Consider the following 16209-nt stretch of genomic DNA (forward strand, 5'->3'; position numbering starts at 1 on the left):
ATATTACGATGATATCCACAATACCCAAGAATTTAAATAATTATATCCAATTCAATTTGATCTTGTTAAAAAATTATATCCAATTAAGTGAAATTTTAATTAATCGGTAAAATACGATAATTTCAAAATACGAAACTACTAAATAATTCTACTAAATAATTTAAATTAATTATTTTAATTCACTTGTAATTTAGATTAAAACTTGACTATTCTATTAAATAATTTAAATTAATTATTTTAATTCACTTATAATTTAAATTAATTATTTTAAATTCAATGAATTTAAAATTTAAATTAATCATTTTAAATCAAGTGAAAAGTGAGTTTAAAAATTATTTGGATCAGATCGATTTGAATTGAACCGTTTCAATTCCCATTTTCAAATTTCTCAAATCGGAGGATTTTATTCGCAGAATTGCAGCTGCCTTCCCAACAATTCCACTAATAGCTGCGAGGCTTTGCTCTTTGGTATCACAATATTCAACATGAGCGATAGAATTTAGCCAACTATTGCCAAAGCAAAAGCAAGACATTTGATGAAATGAGAGAATGACAACTTCGCTGAAATGTAGCAACCTGAGACAAACTAAGAACCGAATAATTTAAGCTAATGATGGGAGCTTACTCAAATACCACCCTACTGCTCCACAACCATAGACAACTTACAAGTGCAATACTGCATATCCATAACCATATCATATAGAAAATTTCAGCTTCTTATTCACAACTGGACGGGCATTGTAACTTCAACTACTTCATTCTTTGCCATCAGCAGCCCGAAGTGAACCCAGTTGAACTGGTGCTTGAGTTCCCACCACTTTAGATGATCCGTAAATGGACAAATCTATACCTTGAGCCTTCTCTTTCTCAATCTGTTCCTTAATCCAGAAGTATGTAATTCTCAGGCCATCCTGCAAAATAGCATATGTTGACTCATTATCGGTACAGCGGGCAAGTACAAAATATACAAGCTACAAAAAAATGGAGTGTCTGCAATTGTCACTTGCATTCAAAATGCAATCAACATCAGATCTTGTCATCTAGGTACCTTCAGCTTCATTGTGGGAGCCCAACCAAGCTTCTCTTTGATCAGAGTGTTGTCCGAGTTACGGCCCCGTACACCTTCTGGGCCAGGAATGTGATGGATAGGGAGCTTCTTGTTCTCAAAGCTGAGAACAATATCAGCCATCTCATTCATGCTAACCATTTCATCACTTCCAATGTTTACTGGCTCTCGGAAATCCGACTTGGTCAATCTAACAATGGAGGAATATTTAGGATGAACATCAGCGGGGAAAATATAATTTAAGATTGTTCTACGAAAATTATACATGTTAGTGAATGAATTATACATGTTAATAAACTTCTTTATCAGATGACTATTCTTATCTATTCCAGTCCTCTGTACATGAACAGATTTGTATTCACATTTTTGCAAAAATCTGAAAAAGAATTTGCAAGTCTCAATCATATAGACTACATAAAAGAACATGAATTTCTACCTCAGCACACCTTCCACACATTCATCAATAAAGGTGAAGGATCGAGTTTGAAGTCCATCTCCCCACATCTCAAACTTGTCGATGGAAGTGATAGCCTTTCTGCAAAAAGCAGCAGGTGCCTTCTCTCTGCCACCTGTTATACATGCAAGAAAACAACAAAATTAGTATAGTCAGTAAAGCCACAAAATACTTATAATTTAAGATGCAAAGGCATGATATGCATGTGCAACCAATTACAGAAATAAAGGGCTAACCTTTCCAAGTTCCAAAGGGACCGTAAATGTTATGGAACCTTCCAATACGACATTCGATTCCAAAGTCCTTTGTGTAGTGCTTGCACAACTCCTCTGTAGCAAGTTTCTCTAAGCCATATGCATCTTGAGGCTAGAGTACAAGTTGAAAAGAAACCCATTGATAATTCAATTATTTATCATTTGATAAATAAGCATGTTGGATGGTTGTTAACCATTAAGAGCATAACCAACCTCTGCAGGCCAGGCATCAGATTCCTTCAAGCTCACATTTGTATCCAGCTGCTTAAATTCAGGGTAAATACAAGCACTAGAGGCATAGAAAAACCTGCAGAAACAAAGAAATCAGACTATGGAAACATATAATAGGAATGCCCAACTACCAATTTAGATAGGGATTTTGATCCAGTCAAGACAAATATATAATCTTACACTCAACAACTAACCTCTTAACTCCACTGATCCTAGCAGCCTCAAGCATGTTGAAGCTGATCATTGTGTTGTTATACATAATGACAGAGTGGTTGGACTGGATGAAGCCCATCCCACCCATATCAGCAGCAAGGTTAAACACATGGTCTACATCCTTTGTCACCTTCAAGCAATTATCCATGACCCTTAGATCCACCAGATGGAATTCGTGGCAGAACATATCTTCTGTCATGTGCTCATTCTTCTTCCAATCAGAAGCAATAATGTAATGGCCCTCACTCTTCAAACGGCGAGCAATGTGGGAGGCAATAAAACCACCAGCCCCAGTAATGGAAATTCGGAGCTTCTCAGATGGCCAGTAAGGTTCCCTCTCAAGATTCTCATAGGTAAAAGCCCCATAGTTGGTTCCCTCAGTGCTTCCCATACTGATACTGTATCAGGCAAATATTTAAAATATAAAATCCAAGATGAAGCATATAATATCACCGCTGTGTTAATGTTTTAACAGAGAATCAAAGAATTTTGAACTAAGCATTCACAACATGAGATCCTAAACAAATAAATACCAATTAAAAGAACATTATGCCCTTAATTCATGCAGCTGTCATTGATTCCTCAAAAGAAAAAACTAAGTAAAACACTAGCCGACATAACTGCTGATATGATAATTACAAAGGAATGTGAAAATCTCATGCAACGGATAGCCGTTTTTACTTTTTTTACAATTTAATTTCAAGCTTCTAAACCACAACCCATCAATAGGCCGCTGTGGAAGTCTGTAGAATCTACTAAGGAGAAAATTTACAGAAAATGCAGAGAGCTCAATACAAGACCTACTGCAAGAGAAGGAAGCAATTCTAGCCAAACAATCCTAATCCATGAAGAAGTATGTGAATATAAACGAAAATTATAAAACCACTTTAACCAAGTGAAAAGGAAAAGGGTAAGCAATAAAGGGTGTTATCTCTGAAAATAAAAAAAGAAAACACTCCCAAAAATTATCAATAAAAATGCATAAAACAAAGAAACAACAAGAAACAACCATGGTCATCAATTTTATCAATAACACAAGATTTAGCTCCAAAACTAAAAAAATAGAGAAAATGTGTATGAAGGGTAAGATTTTACATTCATATCGCCAACGAAAAAACTAATGCATGTTTATGGAGAAAATCATTTAAAAAAAAAAAACTAAGGAATCTCCATAAACAGAGGATCCACAGACGTGAAAGCAAAGTCCATGTTCCATCCCTAACCCTAAAACACATAAAAAGGAAACAAGAAACCAAGAAAGAGAAAAGGTGTACAAATCCCAAGAGTGAATGAACAGAAGAGCAAAACCCAGTTGAGAATTTTACCTGTGAAGCCTCAAAATTCTGTTTTTGAAACTTTTACAAAAGAGAAGGAGAAAATGTTAGAAGGGGAAGAAGCGAAGAGATGCTCAAATAGAGAGTGAGAGAGGGTGTGATTCAGAAGGCCATAACTCTCATGCCATATATAGAGTAAAGGCAGGTTGGATACAGAATGAAACAGAGTAAGAGACTGGGAGAAGGGCCACTAATTTCTATTTTATCTTTTTTTCATTTTTCTGGCTGAATATAATCTTTAATTTCACTTCCATGAATGACAGAGAGGAAAAGAGAGAGGATATAAAATCCTATTTATTAAGAATATTTATTATTCAAAAATTTATTAATTAATTCTTAACTTTAAAAAATATTTGAAAATATTTTCATTATTTTAAAAAATTTATAAAATATTATAAAAAATATAAAATTAATAAAATTTTTATGAAATTAAAAAATTAATTAATTTAATATATTTTTAAAATTAAGTGGGTGTGATATATAAAATTAAATAATAAATTTTTCTCTGTATTATTTTATAAACAAATTCACACCTACCCCTTTCACTTTCAATGGTTGCGAGTTTTCAATATAAATAATAATTAAAAAATTATGATTGAAATAATTATCAAGTTATTCAATATCTTAAACAATATAAATTTAATTAAAAAAATATATGAAAGATTAACCAAATCTTTTAATAAGTTTAGATTGGAGTTGTTGACAATAATGACACTTTTAGTTTTATCATATAGCAACATTACCATATATTTATATTTTTTATGATTATATCACATAGTTTATTTTATTAATAATACAATTTTTGTTAATTAAAAAAATATACTGATTTTTTTTAAATGATAATGTGTTCTTCAAGTTAGGAACAATATTATGATTTGTTTTCGCTGTAAATTTTAAAAAAATATGGAGTTGAAATTTATTTATTGATTATAATATTTTTTATTATTTATTGATAGCGGTTAATAAAATATTTGATAACCACCGAACTTTTTTTATCTTTGACGAGACTGGGCAAAAAAGGAGAACAATGGCCCAAAACCCATTAAATCCTCAGCATTTCAGGCCTCGATCCAGATAAGTCGGGCCGGATGGTTTATCCACGAATCCAGACCCAGCAGGAAGAAGTCAAGTCCGATAATGTGATGTGAGGGAGAGGAGTTGGTCCAATCACTTCACAGCTCAACCCGCAGGCGTGCCATAGAAATTAAATGGCCGTCTGGCATGAAGAGGAGTTCTGACACATTCGTACGTACGGAGCTGAGTGATAGAAACAGCTAGCATTGTAGCAGAGAGGCAGATATACATCACGGAAGACGGAAAGGGCTCTTCTCTTTCTTTTTCTTTCTGAACTCTATTTTTCTTTATTTTTCTCTCTACGATCCTTGTTTATCCATACTACACTACTTCATAAACCTGACTTGAACGTCGGAGAGTCTCCACCGAGTAGACCCCTCATCATTTTTCTTCATTTTGCATATTTTTTCTTCGAATTAAGTATTGAGGGACTCATATGATAGATCCATATGATGGACAAAAAAAAAAAAGGTCAGATCTATCAAATGGAGCAGGAGGAAAATCAAATTTATCAATATTTAAATCAATGTGTTTTTTGAATGAGTTTAGATTTTAAAATAATTTTATATTCCTAAATTTAAATGCTCATGAATGAAAATATTTTATCTCTAATAAATATTTATATATACAACAATATTTTTTAGTGATTTTGTGAAGAATATAAAGGTTGGTTTAAATTCTAAAAAATATAAATCTTTATCTTATTATATGTAAAAATAATAATTGAAGTATTGTTTACGCAAAACTGACTCTTGATACAGCTGTAAGTTAGGCAGCACGTGTTAATTAACTTACATTACTTGTCTCAATGGCTAAATTTTGGGTACTAAATTAAGTGCCACGTTGTATTATTATTGAAAAATGGATGTGATGGCTTCAGTTAGAGAAATTCATTTTCAAATGAGAATTTTTTTAAAATTTAATTGAAATAATTTTTTAAATATAAAGTAAATATAACAATGTAAATTCTAAATTTTAAATAGTAATATAAATTTTTTATTTTTTATGTAATAATTTCTTCACTACCAGAAGCAAAACTCATACGCTTTATCTAACTCAATCAAATCTAATGAAAAATTAATACGAAATCAACTAATATAAGAGTTTCGTAACATATAAAAATATAAAAAAATTTACTAATTAATCTTTCAATTTTAAAATATACATTTAAATAATTTTTAATATTTTAAAAAATTTATTAATTAATATTTTTATTATTTTTATTACTAAATATTTTATTATTTAATTTTTATAATTTTAAAAAATTTATTAATTAATCTCTCAAATATTTTAAATTTTCCTCATTCCACATATTGTTTACTCTATTTTCTTTTGTTTCATTATCTTTGGATACCCATTAGTGGCATGGTAACCGTCCATAATTTTCACTTTTATTATTTTTTTATAATAGTTGGAATTATTTTTCTTGAATTTATTATCTCAATTTTTAAATTTTTTTTATTAAGATTTATGTGTTTTCTTTTATTCTAAATTTAAAGTTGGAAACTAATTTAAATTAAATCGATTTAATTAAATTTAATTGGTTACACTTTTTAATATTTTTTATTTTATATTTTATTTTTAATATTTTAAAATTTAATTCAAATATTTTAATATCAATTATAATTTAATTTCTATATTATTAAAATAATATAATATTACTAATTAATCAATTTAATTCAAATTTAATATTTTTTATCATAATCGAATCGAAATAATTAAATTTTGAAATTAATTTAATTTAATTAATTATTTTAATTTAAACTAAATAGTGTTGCAATGGCTTAAAATAATAGTGAAAAAAAAGGGAATTCTTTTATATTTACTGTGTACTTGGTTGATTTGCAATATTAAATAATTTTACTCATTGTAAGTTTTTTTAATTGATTTTTTTTGAAACTTTTTAATTATATACTAAATTCATCACTTAATTTTTATTATGTGATGATGCTGGACCATTGGCACTCGAATCCTGGTTGAACTCTTACAGAAAAGTCGGACTCAAAACCTATCAGAGCGCATTACATATGTTGGCCCTTTAACACACAATTACGCCCATAGTTGCAGTAAGTCGGGCTGATTTGGTGCCCTTGATAACAGTTGGATTTTAAACACTTCAATCCTTACTAAGCCCATGAGAGAAGGGCGGGTCAGAGTCTCATGACTACTCAGCACACTGTACTAGAGTCATGATCCGAGATGTCGAAACCCGACTTACTTGATTGGATGGGTCAGCAGGACTACATGCTTCTATAGGAAATAATTAAATAGCCATCTAAATATAAAAAAAATGAGAAGTACATACTTACGACCCTAAACGATGAAGACACATCGTTAAAAGATAAGAGAGAAGAGATATATAGAGGAAAGTAGGAGAAATTGAGATTAATTTTTTTCATACACACAAAATTCTATTTTCCCAGCTCATTATTTTGCAATTGATCCCTACTAAATACAAACATTTATATTCTTAATCACAATGTGTATAATAATGGTTTTTTGTTTTTTTTTTTTTTTAAAGTTACACAAAATTGACGTTTTATCAAACGGACAAAGGGGCTTCAGCAGTTCGGTGAAGCTGCAGTAGTCTTTGGCTGGAAATCGGAAATTACGAGGAAGCTGCTGCATTGCATCGTTTTAGCATATCCAAAACCCGACAGTTATAAATTATTCTAATTTCAATAAATTAATTAATATCTTCTTTGTTGTTGAAATTTAGATAATGTACATATTTAAAAATAAATAAATAAACGTAAGGGTAAAAAACAGTTTGAAAAATTAGAGAATATAATCAGATAAATCATATAAATATAAATATGCATGCACTGAATTTCGTTATCTTTTGCTCGGGTTTAAATAGATTCCATGTCCAAATTTGTATGTTGAGGGAGCTAAGGCAGTCTCACTCAATACAAATATTTTATTATATTTAGTTACATCAATGTCATCGTTATTCAAATATCAATACTGTGCTTGTTTTAATTTTAGAATAAAAAAGTCAGAAAATGGAAGAAAAATTCAAAACGTTACGTTTGGTTTATTGTTATATTATATTTTAAAAAAAGAATGTGCATTAATTTTATAATAAAGAATGTGCATTAATTTTCTGATTTCTTTAATTGTTAGTTACAACTAACGCAAAAGCAATAGAGATACCGACATAGTGGCACAAACGTAAAAAAAATTGTGTTGCTTTACGAGGCTCTGCATTGGCATTGTTAAATTTTTGTTGTTGGGAAAATTGGGCCGGTTTCAGAATCTGGAGGCTGGAAACCGATTCTTCTCACAATTTCTCCCTCTCATTTTGGTAATTTATCATCAATGCCATGGAATGATCCAACGTTGATGATGAATCAGGGCTCTCTAAAGCAACAACTCACCATACAACAGAGGCTGAACCCAAACCCAGAAGAACGTGAGCAACCAGACAGCTATCTAAACACCAGTTTTCAAACGGTTCTTCTTAGAAAGAGTAACGCGTTAGATATTTTTCGAGGACACTAAATTTTAATAAGACGGATTTGGATTAGATTTGAATTTGAAAAATAATATTCACGATGAATTCAAATTCAATTAAATTTTATTCATAGTTACTTATTATCTGAATCTGTTTATATAAATAATTAATTTAATATAAAAATATATATAAATTATAATAATATTTATAAAATTTTTTATATGCTTTTATTTAAAAATTAAAATTTAAATGTTTTTTAAATGAAAATTATTAATAACAAAATATTTTTTATATAAATTATTAATTAAAATATATAAAACTAAACGAGTTTAAAATTTATTTGGATAATAATAATCAGATTTGAAACATACTCTAATGATTGATATTAATTTTTAATTAAATTTAAAAAAAATTCAGATATTATTTGATGACCGTCGAGTTTCCTCTACCCTAGGCGAGACTGGACCCAAGAGGAGAACAATAGTCCAAAACCCATCAAGCCCTCCTTAGGCTGACCAACTCAGCATCTCAGGTCTCGACCCAGACACGCCGGGCCGGGTGGGTTACCCGCGAGCCCAAACCTAGCAGGAAGAAGCTTAGTCCGGTGATGTGATGTGAGGGAGAGGAGCTGGTCCAGTCACTTCGCATCCCTGCCCGCACGCGCGCCGAGAAAATTAAATGGCCGCCTGACATGGAGAGGGGTCTGACACGTCCGTACGTACGGACCTGAGTGACATAGACAGGTAGCACAATAGCAGGGAGGCAGGAGACGTCAGGGGCAGGTAAAAAAGGAGAGGAGATCTTCTTTAGGGGGTCTTCTTCTTCGGGCTTCTTCCTCAGCTCCATATTTTTATTTTTCTCTCCAACTCTTGCCTATCGATACTACACTAATTTATGAACCTGACTTGAACGTCGGAGGATCTCCACCGGGGGCATTCCCGGTAGACCCCTGACCATCTTTCCTTATTTTGTAGGTCCTTTCATCAAATCGAACATTGAGAGACCCATATGATGGACCTATATGATGGAGCAAGAAGAAAACCTGATCTATTGTAGAGCAAGAGGAAGATGAGACTATCAAGTGGCGCCGTCTGTGGGAACGAAAGAGATTTTTACTATCTCTAAAGTTTCTAAATTCACCCATTAAGATCCACATGGAGGTATGAAAGTTTATACAAAAAGGAAGCTGGAGGTTTACAATAACCCAGCTGAAAAGAAATATTCATTATGTTCATGAATATTTTGATAGTTTTTCAGATAGTTTATTTTAATATTTATTGAATTTTATTATTACTAACTTTTTCTTTGAAATCTGGTGAAGTGAAATTTCATATCGAAATACTTATCTATGGGTATAAAATTTTAATATTTTCTATAGAAATAAATAAATAATAAGTGATGTATATATTTGTTGAAATTGTGAGGTCGGCCGTATATATGTTATAAAGGTTAGATGGGCAGGTCGGCTATAGGGTCCCAAGTTAGTAAATTAGAGAGAAAATTAATAAATAAAAAATAAAATAAAATAAAAGAAGGATCTACGAGAAAAAATGAAGCAGGTTGAGTAGATTGGACAACTCTCTGACTGGACAACAAATAGGTGAGGTCGGACTGCGCAACAAATGATGAAAAATAGATCGGCAGAAGAGCTAAGGTGAAAAGACTTTAACCGTTCAAAATTGCCTTTTGCTGTGTATACTTATTATTTTGCTTTAGAATTTCAAGACTGTCTTTAGTTACTGGCAATTATTTTTTATTACTTATTATTGAACACAAAGGATTTCATAGATTATTAAAAGATATGTTTTGCATGTAAATAATAATGCTAAATTTAATTAAAGTATACTTTTCTGAGTTTAGATATCTTGATAATTGTTTACATAACATTAAAATTCAAGTATTGTCATGACAATTTTATTATTAATGTTAGCACAGACGTTCCTAAAAAAAAGATAATGTATTTTATAGATTGAAAAATATTAGAGAAATTTACACATGCAAAATATTATTTATTGAATCTCTAAATTACATGAGTTAATATTGTTAGTTAGAGCTAATATTTATATTCATCTGAAATATGAAACTAAGTGATATGTACGACATATTATTTATTGATGAATATTATTGAATTAACAACGAGCATTCTCGTTATATACACTCTGTGCAAGCTCTTATTTTGCAGAAAAAATTCTGAATCCTAAGTGAAGACCTCAGTGAGGTAGGTGACCGAACTCGGAAAATGACCCTCGGCACTACAAAATCGGCTGAGATGACGAAGCGACAGTAAGGCCAATGAGCCTGAATCCCATGCAAGGCTAGAGAGCCTGGAAGCGATAGTAAGGCCTAAGAGCCTGAATCTTGCACAAGACCTCAGTGAGGTAGGTGACCAACCTCCGAAAATGACCCCCAGCACCACAAAACCGGCTGAGATGACGAAGCGACAGTAAGGCCTAAGAGCCTAAATCTTGTGCAAGACCTCACTGAGGTAGGTGACGGGCCTTGGAAAATGACCCCTGGCACTACAAAACCGGCTGAGATGACGAAGCGACAGTAAGGCCAATGAGCTTGAATCCCATGCAAGGTTAAAGAGCCTGGAAGTGACAGTAAGGCCTAAGAGCCTGAATCTTGAGTAAGCCCTCAATGAGATAGGTGACTGGTCTCGAAAAATGACCGCCAGCACCACAAAGCCAAGCTGAGAGGATGAAGGGAACTATTCTTTTGCCTTTTATTAAAAAAATACTATATGCTCACAGGAAACAACGACATATGATGACAACACGCAAAAACAACTCATAAGAACACAACTCCGATCTCACATAAAAGATTGGGGCACTGGACCATAAATGAAAAGTTAAATTCCGACCTCCCAAAGGAGCTCGGGTCATAAGGTAAAGAAACTTTGACCTTACACAACAACCAAAAGCGCCAAAGCGCCATATTGACCTCAAGAGGGTGCTGGAACAGAAATAAAAAATCTGAATTCAACCTCTCGAAAGAGCTCGGATTATAGGCTAATAAGACCTCGATCTTGCAAAATATCTAGCATATAACGAAATTAAACTAAGGCGCCCCAACACCCGTATCATGTAGCAATGCGACCTACTAAAGGCCAATGCAAGCTCACGGCGCTAAAGCGCCAAAGCGCCATGACGATTTCAAGAAAATGAGCTCAGTACTGGTAAAGCTAATAGGCAGACCAAATTAAGGCGAGACGAATTCTAAGCAAAATGCATACCAAGATAGAGAACCAAACAAAGGACCGGAGGAAATCATAAGAGGCACCGACCTCAAGAATTGACCGCTGGCACTAAACCAGCTCAGCTAGCCTAGAGAGAGGTCTAAGCAGCAAAGAGCTCGCAAAATGCTCGAGTGTAAACGGCCCATAAAACACTCGGGGGCAAAAAATTCAACTAACTGAGACATACCGGAGAACCAAATGCTCAAATAAAGAATCAAGGAGATAGGAGCAACGTAAAAGGCCGAATAAACCATTCTGAATGATCGGATGGGACAGTAGAAAGCCCTTACTCATTAGGATACAAAAGATTCGAACCGCAGTATGGTCAAGTCCAAAACAGATAATCTGACCTCTTCAATCTAGGGTCCATCTCTCCAGAAGCTTGGAGGGGACTTATGTCTGTACCAGCAAGGCTATAAGCCTATAAAAGAAAAGTTAAAGCCGAACAAACAATCAGTCAGACTGAAACATAGCTCGTATAAGGCTCGACTAGAAAGCAAGAAATTAAGTTTAACTTCACAAAAGAGCTCGGGGCACCAAAGTGAACAAAGTGAAATTCCAAACTCCTGAGCTCGTAGCTCAGGCAGCATCACAGGCTATAGGCATAAAAGCCTAAGCAAAGAACAAAAATCCGAGCTCCTTAATTCGCAGTACGGACGGACTCCCGACAAGTAAACAACCAAGCTGAATAAAGCTAATTATAGAAGATATACCAGAGAGCCGAGCTCCCTATATGAAAAGGCCTGCAAATGCAAGAACGCATAAAAGGATAAACGAAAGCGAAGGGTCGTGCTCACAGCTCGGATTAACCCACAATAAACAAACACTTAGCAAAGATGACCCAGGAAGAGGAAAACGACAAAAGGCCAAGCTCTCTATCCCAGTGGAGCATATAGCTCAGATCGCACTGACCACCAGAAGGTTACATCCAGAGGGACAAGATGTCCGAGCTCGTAACAAAAACAAAATTTAAAATCGTTTAATGTGGGGCACTTATGCAAATAAGACATTCATCTAGGTATTATATATCCGAGCTCACAACCAAAAATAGAATTGCCCTCATGAAAATAAGAAAAACTTGCAAGTCAGAAGCTTAGCCAAACGCCGAGCTCTTAGCCCGGGTCAGTTCAACTAGTAAAGTCCCAGTAGAGATAGACTGGTCCATCAATTAAGTAAAATTGATAAAGTCAGAAGACAGTCTGAGTAAAAAATAATAATGAGGTACAAGCCAAGGTGAAATATCATTCATCATCAAATACGCATTTCCAGATCGCCATACATTCAAACATCAAAGTAAAGAGACAGAAATAAAAAGGCAAGGAAATGACGCTTTTGACAATAGCTGTTCTCGGGCCACGCGGTCATAAATGAAGTCTAGGGATTTACTCCCTCGCCACTCATGTAATAACTGCCGAGGAGGTAAAGGGGCAATTGATGACCGCCGGACTTCCTCTACCCTGGGCGAGGCCGGGCCCAAGATGAGAACAATGGCCCAAAGCCCATCAAGCCCTCCTTAAGCTGACCAACTCAGCATCTCAAGTCTCGACCTAAACACGCCAAGTCGGATGGGTTATCTGTGAGCCCAAACCCAGTAGGAAGAAGCCCAGTCCAGTGATGTGATGTGAGGGAGAGGAGCTGGTCCAGTCACTTCGCAGCCCTGCCCGCACATGCACTGGGAAAATTAAATGGCTGCCTGGCATGGAGAGGGGTCTGACACGTCCGTACGTACGGGCCTGAGTGACATAGACAGGTAGCACAATAGCAGGGAGGCGAAAGACGTCAGGAGTAGGTAAAAAAGTAGAAGGGATCTTCTTTAGGGGGTCTTCTTCTTCGGGCTTCTTCCTCAGCTCCATATTTTTATTTTTCTCTGCAACTCTTGCCTATCGATACTATACTAGTTCATGAACCTGACTTTAATGTCGAATGGTCTCCACCGGGGGCATTCCCAGTAGACCCTTGACCATCTTTCCTTATTTTGCAGGTCATTTTATCAAATTGAATATTAAAAGACCCATATGATGGACCTATACGATGGACCTATATGATAGAGCAAGAAGAAAACCAGATCTATTGTAGAGCAAGAGGAAGATGAGACTATCATTATTAATATGAATTAAGTTCAAATTTAAACAGTTTAATTGTAACACCCCTTATCCTATCAAGTGTAGATAGAACAAGGTCTGTCACAAACTATACCTATTTAGGCATATCAAGACTAAACAATTTCTTTTATCTGTAAATACCAAGTTTTTTTTTTTTTTTAATGCATGTAAATTTCATCAAGTGATTAAAACAAATGTGATATTTTTAAACCAAAATTTTTGGCAGAATTTCCTCTGTTTCATTAGCACTTTAACCTGTAATACATATGAAAATCACACTTATAATTACACTAACAACTGTCATTTGATATCTTACTATTCCTTGATTACATAACCTTTACAACTCACTCTATTAAATATGTACATGCCAAAATATAACTGTACTATGACTCAGAGACTCAAAACTACCAGCTATGATAATGGCCTTGATATCTGATGTAGACCTCTGATGAACTCCGCGTATCTACTTTATCTACAACCTGCGTGAGGTAAGAACCAACACGCTGAGCTAATGCTCAGTGGGTGATAGAAAACAAATAACAAGATAAAGCAAACAAGTTCACTTATATAGATAATCAAGTAAACAATTACAAGCTAGTAGATACAAACATGTTAACATTCACCAATAAGTTCACAAAATCAAGTATCAATCTTAATTAAGATCTTAGCCCTTATAAACACATAGTAGGATCGACTAGGTAGATAAGGAGTTATAACGGTAGGCACTGAGTGCCGAACGGTAGGCTCAGAGGCCAAAACTGTGATAGCAGGGCTCTGTGGCCATGCTTATGAGGTACCTGATAAGTAACCTCAAATATAGATCCTGTAGCGGTAGCAGTACTGCGAACTCTGTATGTTTATATGGCATGCCATACCCTTAAGCTAACCTCGACTCCTATTACGTTTACCAGGGCCAAGTATCATTAACTCAATGTATCAATGTAAATGCATGTCATTTGAAGCTATTTGATTTCTTTTTCCAAAGTACATATATCATATGCCAAGGTTTACAATATGGAAAACTCATGGCAAATAGTGCAAAACTTTATTGACTTAGCATTTCAATAGAGAAAACTACATTCTGCCATATATTGCATACACTTTTCAAGCAGTTTAGAGTTACAATTTGACTTCAGGTTCTACATAAAAAATGTATATTTATGTCTTATCTTTCCAACAAGATATGGTTCATGCAAATCTGATCATCCTAGCTTAAGTTATGAATTTTTCTTTACAAACTGCTCAATAAGGTCTTAATCAGTCCAGTATTGGTACTTGTTTATAGTACCACAAAACATATCAAAATCAGGCATTTTCATACATATTCAAGCTTAGGTGTTTTCTAAAAAGTTTTAGGTATATGTTTTAGGATTCATTTGGAACTAGTATTAACAAATTTCACTGAGTACAAAATTAGTTATGGTGTAATCAATACACACTGTTCCGGATGCACTAACTCTGTGTCCATTTTAGGTTCACTTCAAATTTTCATCATGTTACCTACAGATTCAGAATTTAGTCAATTCATAAAAGTTTTAGATCTTTGTCTCAGCTTTCATTTGGTATATCTTAGGCCTAATTTCAATAAATACAAAATAAGTTATAAGGATGTCAACACAAGCTGCCCTGTTACAACCTATTCTGCCAGCTTTGCACTTTTAGCTCTGATATTAAATTTCTTTACTCTAAGCCTCTCAAACATCATTTTAGCATTCATATAACATATTTATACAATCAAAGCAACATTTCCAGCAAGCAAAATCAACCCCTAATTTCACTTATTCATGGCAGAATCATAGGAAAACAGAAAATGATACAAACACCAAACCTTTCTTGAATTCCTCTTTCTTTTCCTCTTCTACTCTCTAGCTATCTCCTTTCCCTTTGATGTTCCTTCACCTAGGTCAATTTATATCTTAGGAAAGGATTGAATAAACTATAAATTAAAGCTTTATAATTTAAATTCATGCATGAATAAATGAAAAGATGCTATTTCCTACACCTTTCTAAGCTTACCTTTGATTTTCAAGCTTGGTGTATATGGAACCCTAAACTTTTCTTCTTCAATTCTTTCCCTATATGGCTGTTCCTTTAGCTCTTGGTCTTAGGATGAATGTTGGTTAAAGGAAGAAGTTGATTTGGTGAAGTTTTGGCTTGGCTTTGGTGGGAGAAAGACAAAACAAATTCTTTTTCTTTGATAATGGGTGACCTACGGCAATTTGGAGGAAGAAAGAAGATGACAACCCTTTTCATTTTGCATGGTCATTTCTCCTTTCCTTAGTTAGGTGACACATGGAAAGGTAAATATGAATTTTATGTTTTAACTTTCCATATTTACACTTTGACCTACTAAACTCTTTACCATGGTTCAATTTAGTTTTCAAACTTTCAATATTCATAGATTGACCTACTAAACTATACATTTAGCCTTTAGAAGTCCTTTTCACTTAAGCAAGCATGACGGATTAAGCAAGCACCTCAAGCAAGCACGTCGGGAAACCCTAAGCACCTCCCGAAAGTGACTCGTTCCCGACTTGCTAATCACACAGTCTACTTCATTTCTGGATATGTCCGTTTCTTTATTTGAGATTTCTATGATTCAGTTATTAGTAGCCTAGAGTTAAGCTAGCACCTCCCCTAATGCCACTTACTCTAGTAATGAAATAGTCTAACTCATACCTAATGATGTCACTGCTCTAGCTATGGGTTTGAGGATGTTACAACTCTTCCCCTCTTAAGAAATTTCATCCTCGAAATTTTACCTGCTTTGAATAGCTGTGGATATT

General features: G+C 34.0%; 1 protein-coding gene across 1 annotated transcript; it reads right to left on the minus strand.

Annotated features, from left to right (window-relative positions):
* Positions 1 to 491: 491 nt before the first annotated feature.
* Positions 492 to 3801, minus strand: LOC110621205 (GDP-mannose 3,5-epimerase 2). Its single transcript, XM_021765372.2, has 7 exons — positions 3544 to 3801; positions 2200 to 2616; positions 1988 to 2081; positions 1757 to 1886; positions 1503 to 1635; positions 1049 to 1256; positions 492 to 911 (listed from the first exon to the last, which is right to left on the minus strand). The coding sequence occupies exons 2-7, from the start codon at positions 2607 to 2609 to the stop codon at positions 756 to 758; spliced, it is 1131 nt and encodes a 376-aa protein (XP_021621064.1). The 5' UTR covers positions 2610 to 2616; positions 3544 to 3801; the 3' UTR covers positions 492 to 755.
* Positions 3802 to 16209: the final 12408 nt, after the last annotated feature.

Source organism: Manihot esculenta, chromosome 8 (assembly GCF_001659605.2).
Source record: "Manihot esculenta cultivar AM560-2 chromosome 8, M.esculenta_v8, whole genome shotgun sequence".
In the NCBI taxonomy this organism is placed as follows: Eukaryota; Viridiplantae; Streptophyta; class Magnoliopsida; order Malpighiales; family Euphorbiaceae; genus Manihot; species Manihot esculenta.

What these genes read in the sequence shown, in the direction of transcription:
- LOC110621205 (XM_021765372.2), bottom strand. Translation starts at nt 2,609, where the DNA reads ATGGGAAGCACTGAGGGAACCAACTATGGGGCTTTTACCTATGAGAAT. An exon ending in TGTGTGGAAGGTGTGCTGAG is followed by an intron (nt 1,257 to 1,502) that starts GTAGAAATTCAT and finishes CTCCATTGTTAG; the next exon opens with ATTGACCAAGTCGGATTTCC. An exon ending in CTCCCACAATGAAGCTGAAG is followed by an intron (nt 912 to 1,048) that starts GTACCTAGATGA and finishes GCTATTTTGCAG; the next exon opens with GATGGCCTGAGAATTACATA.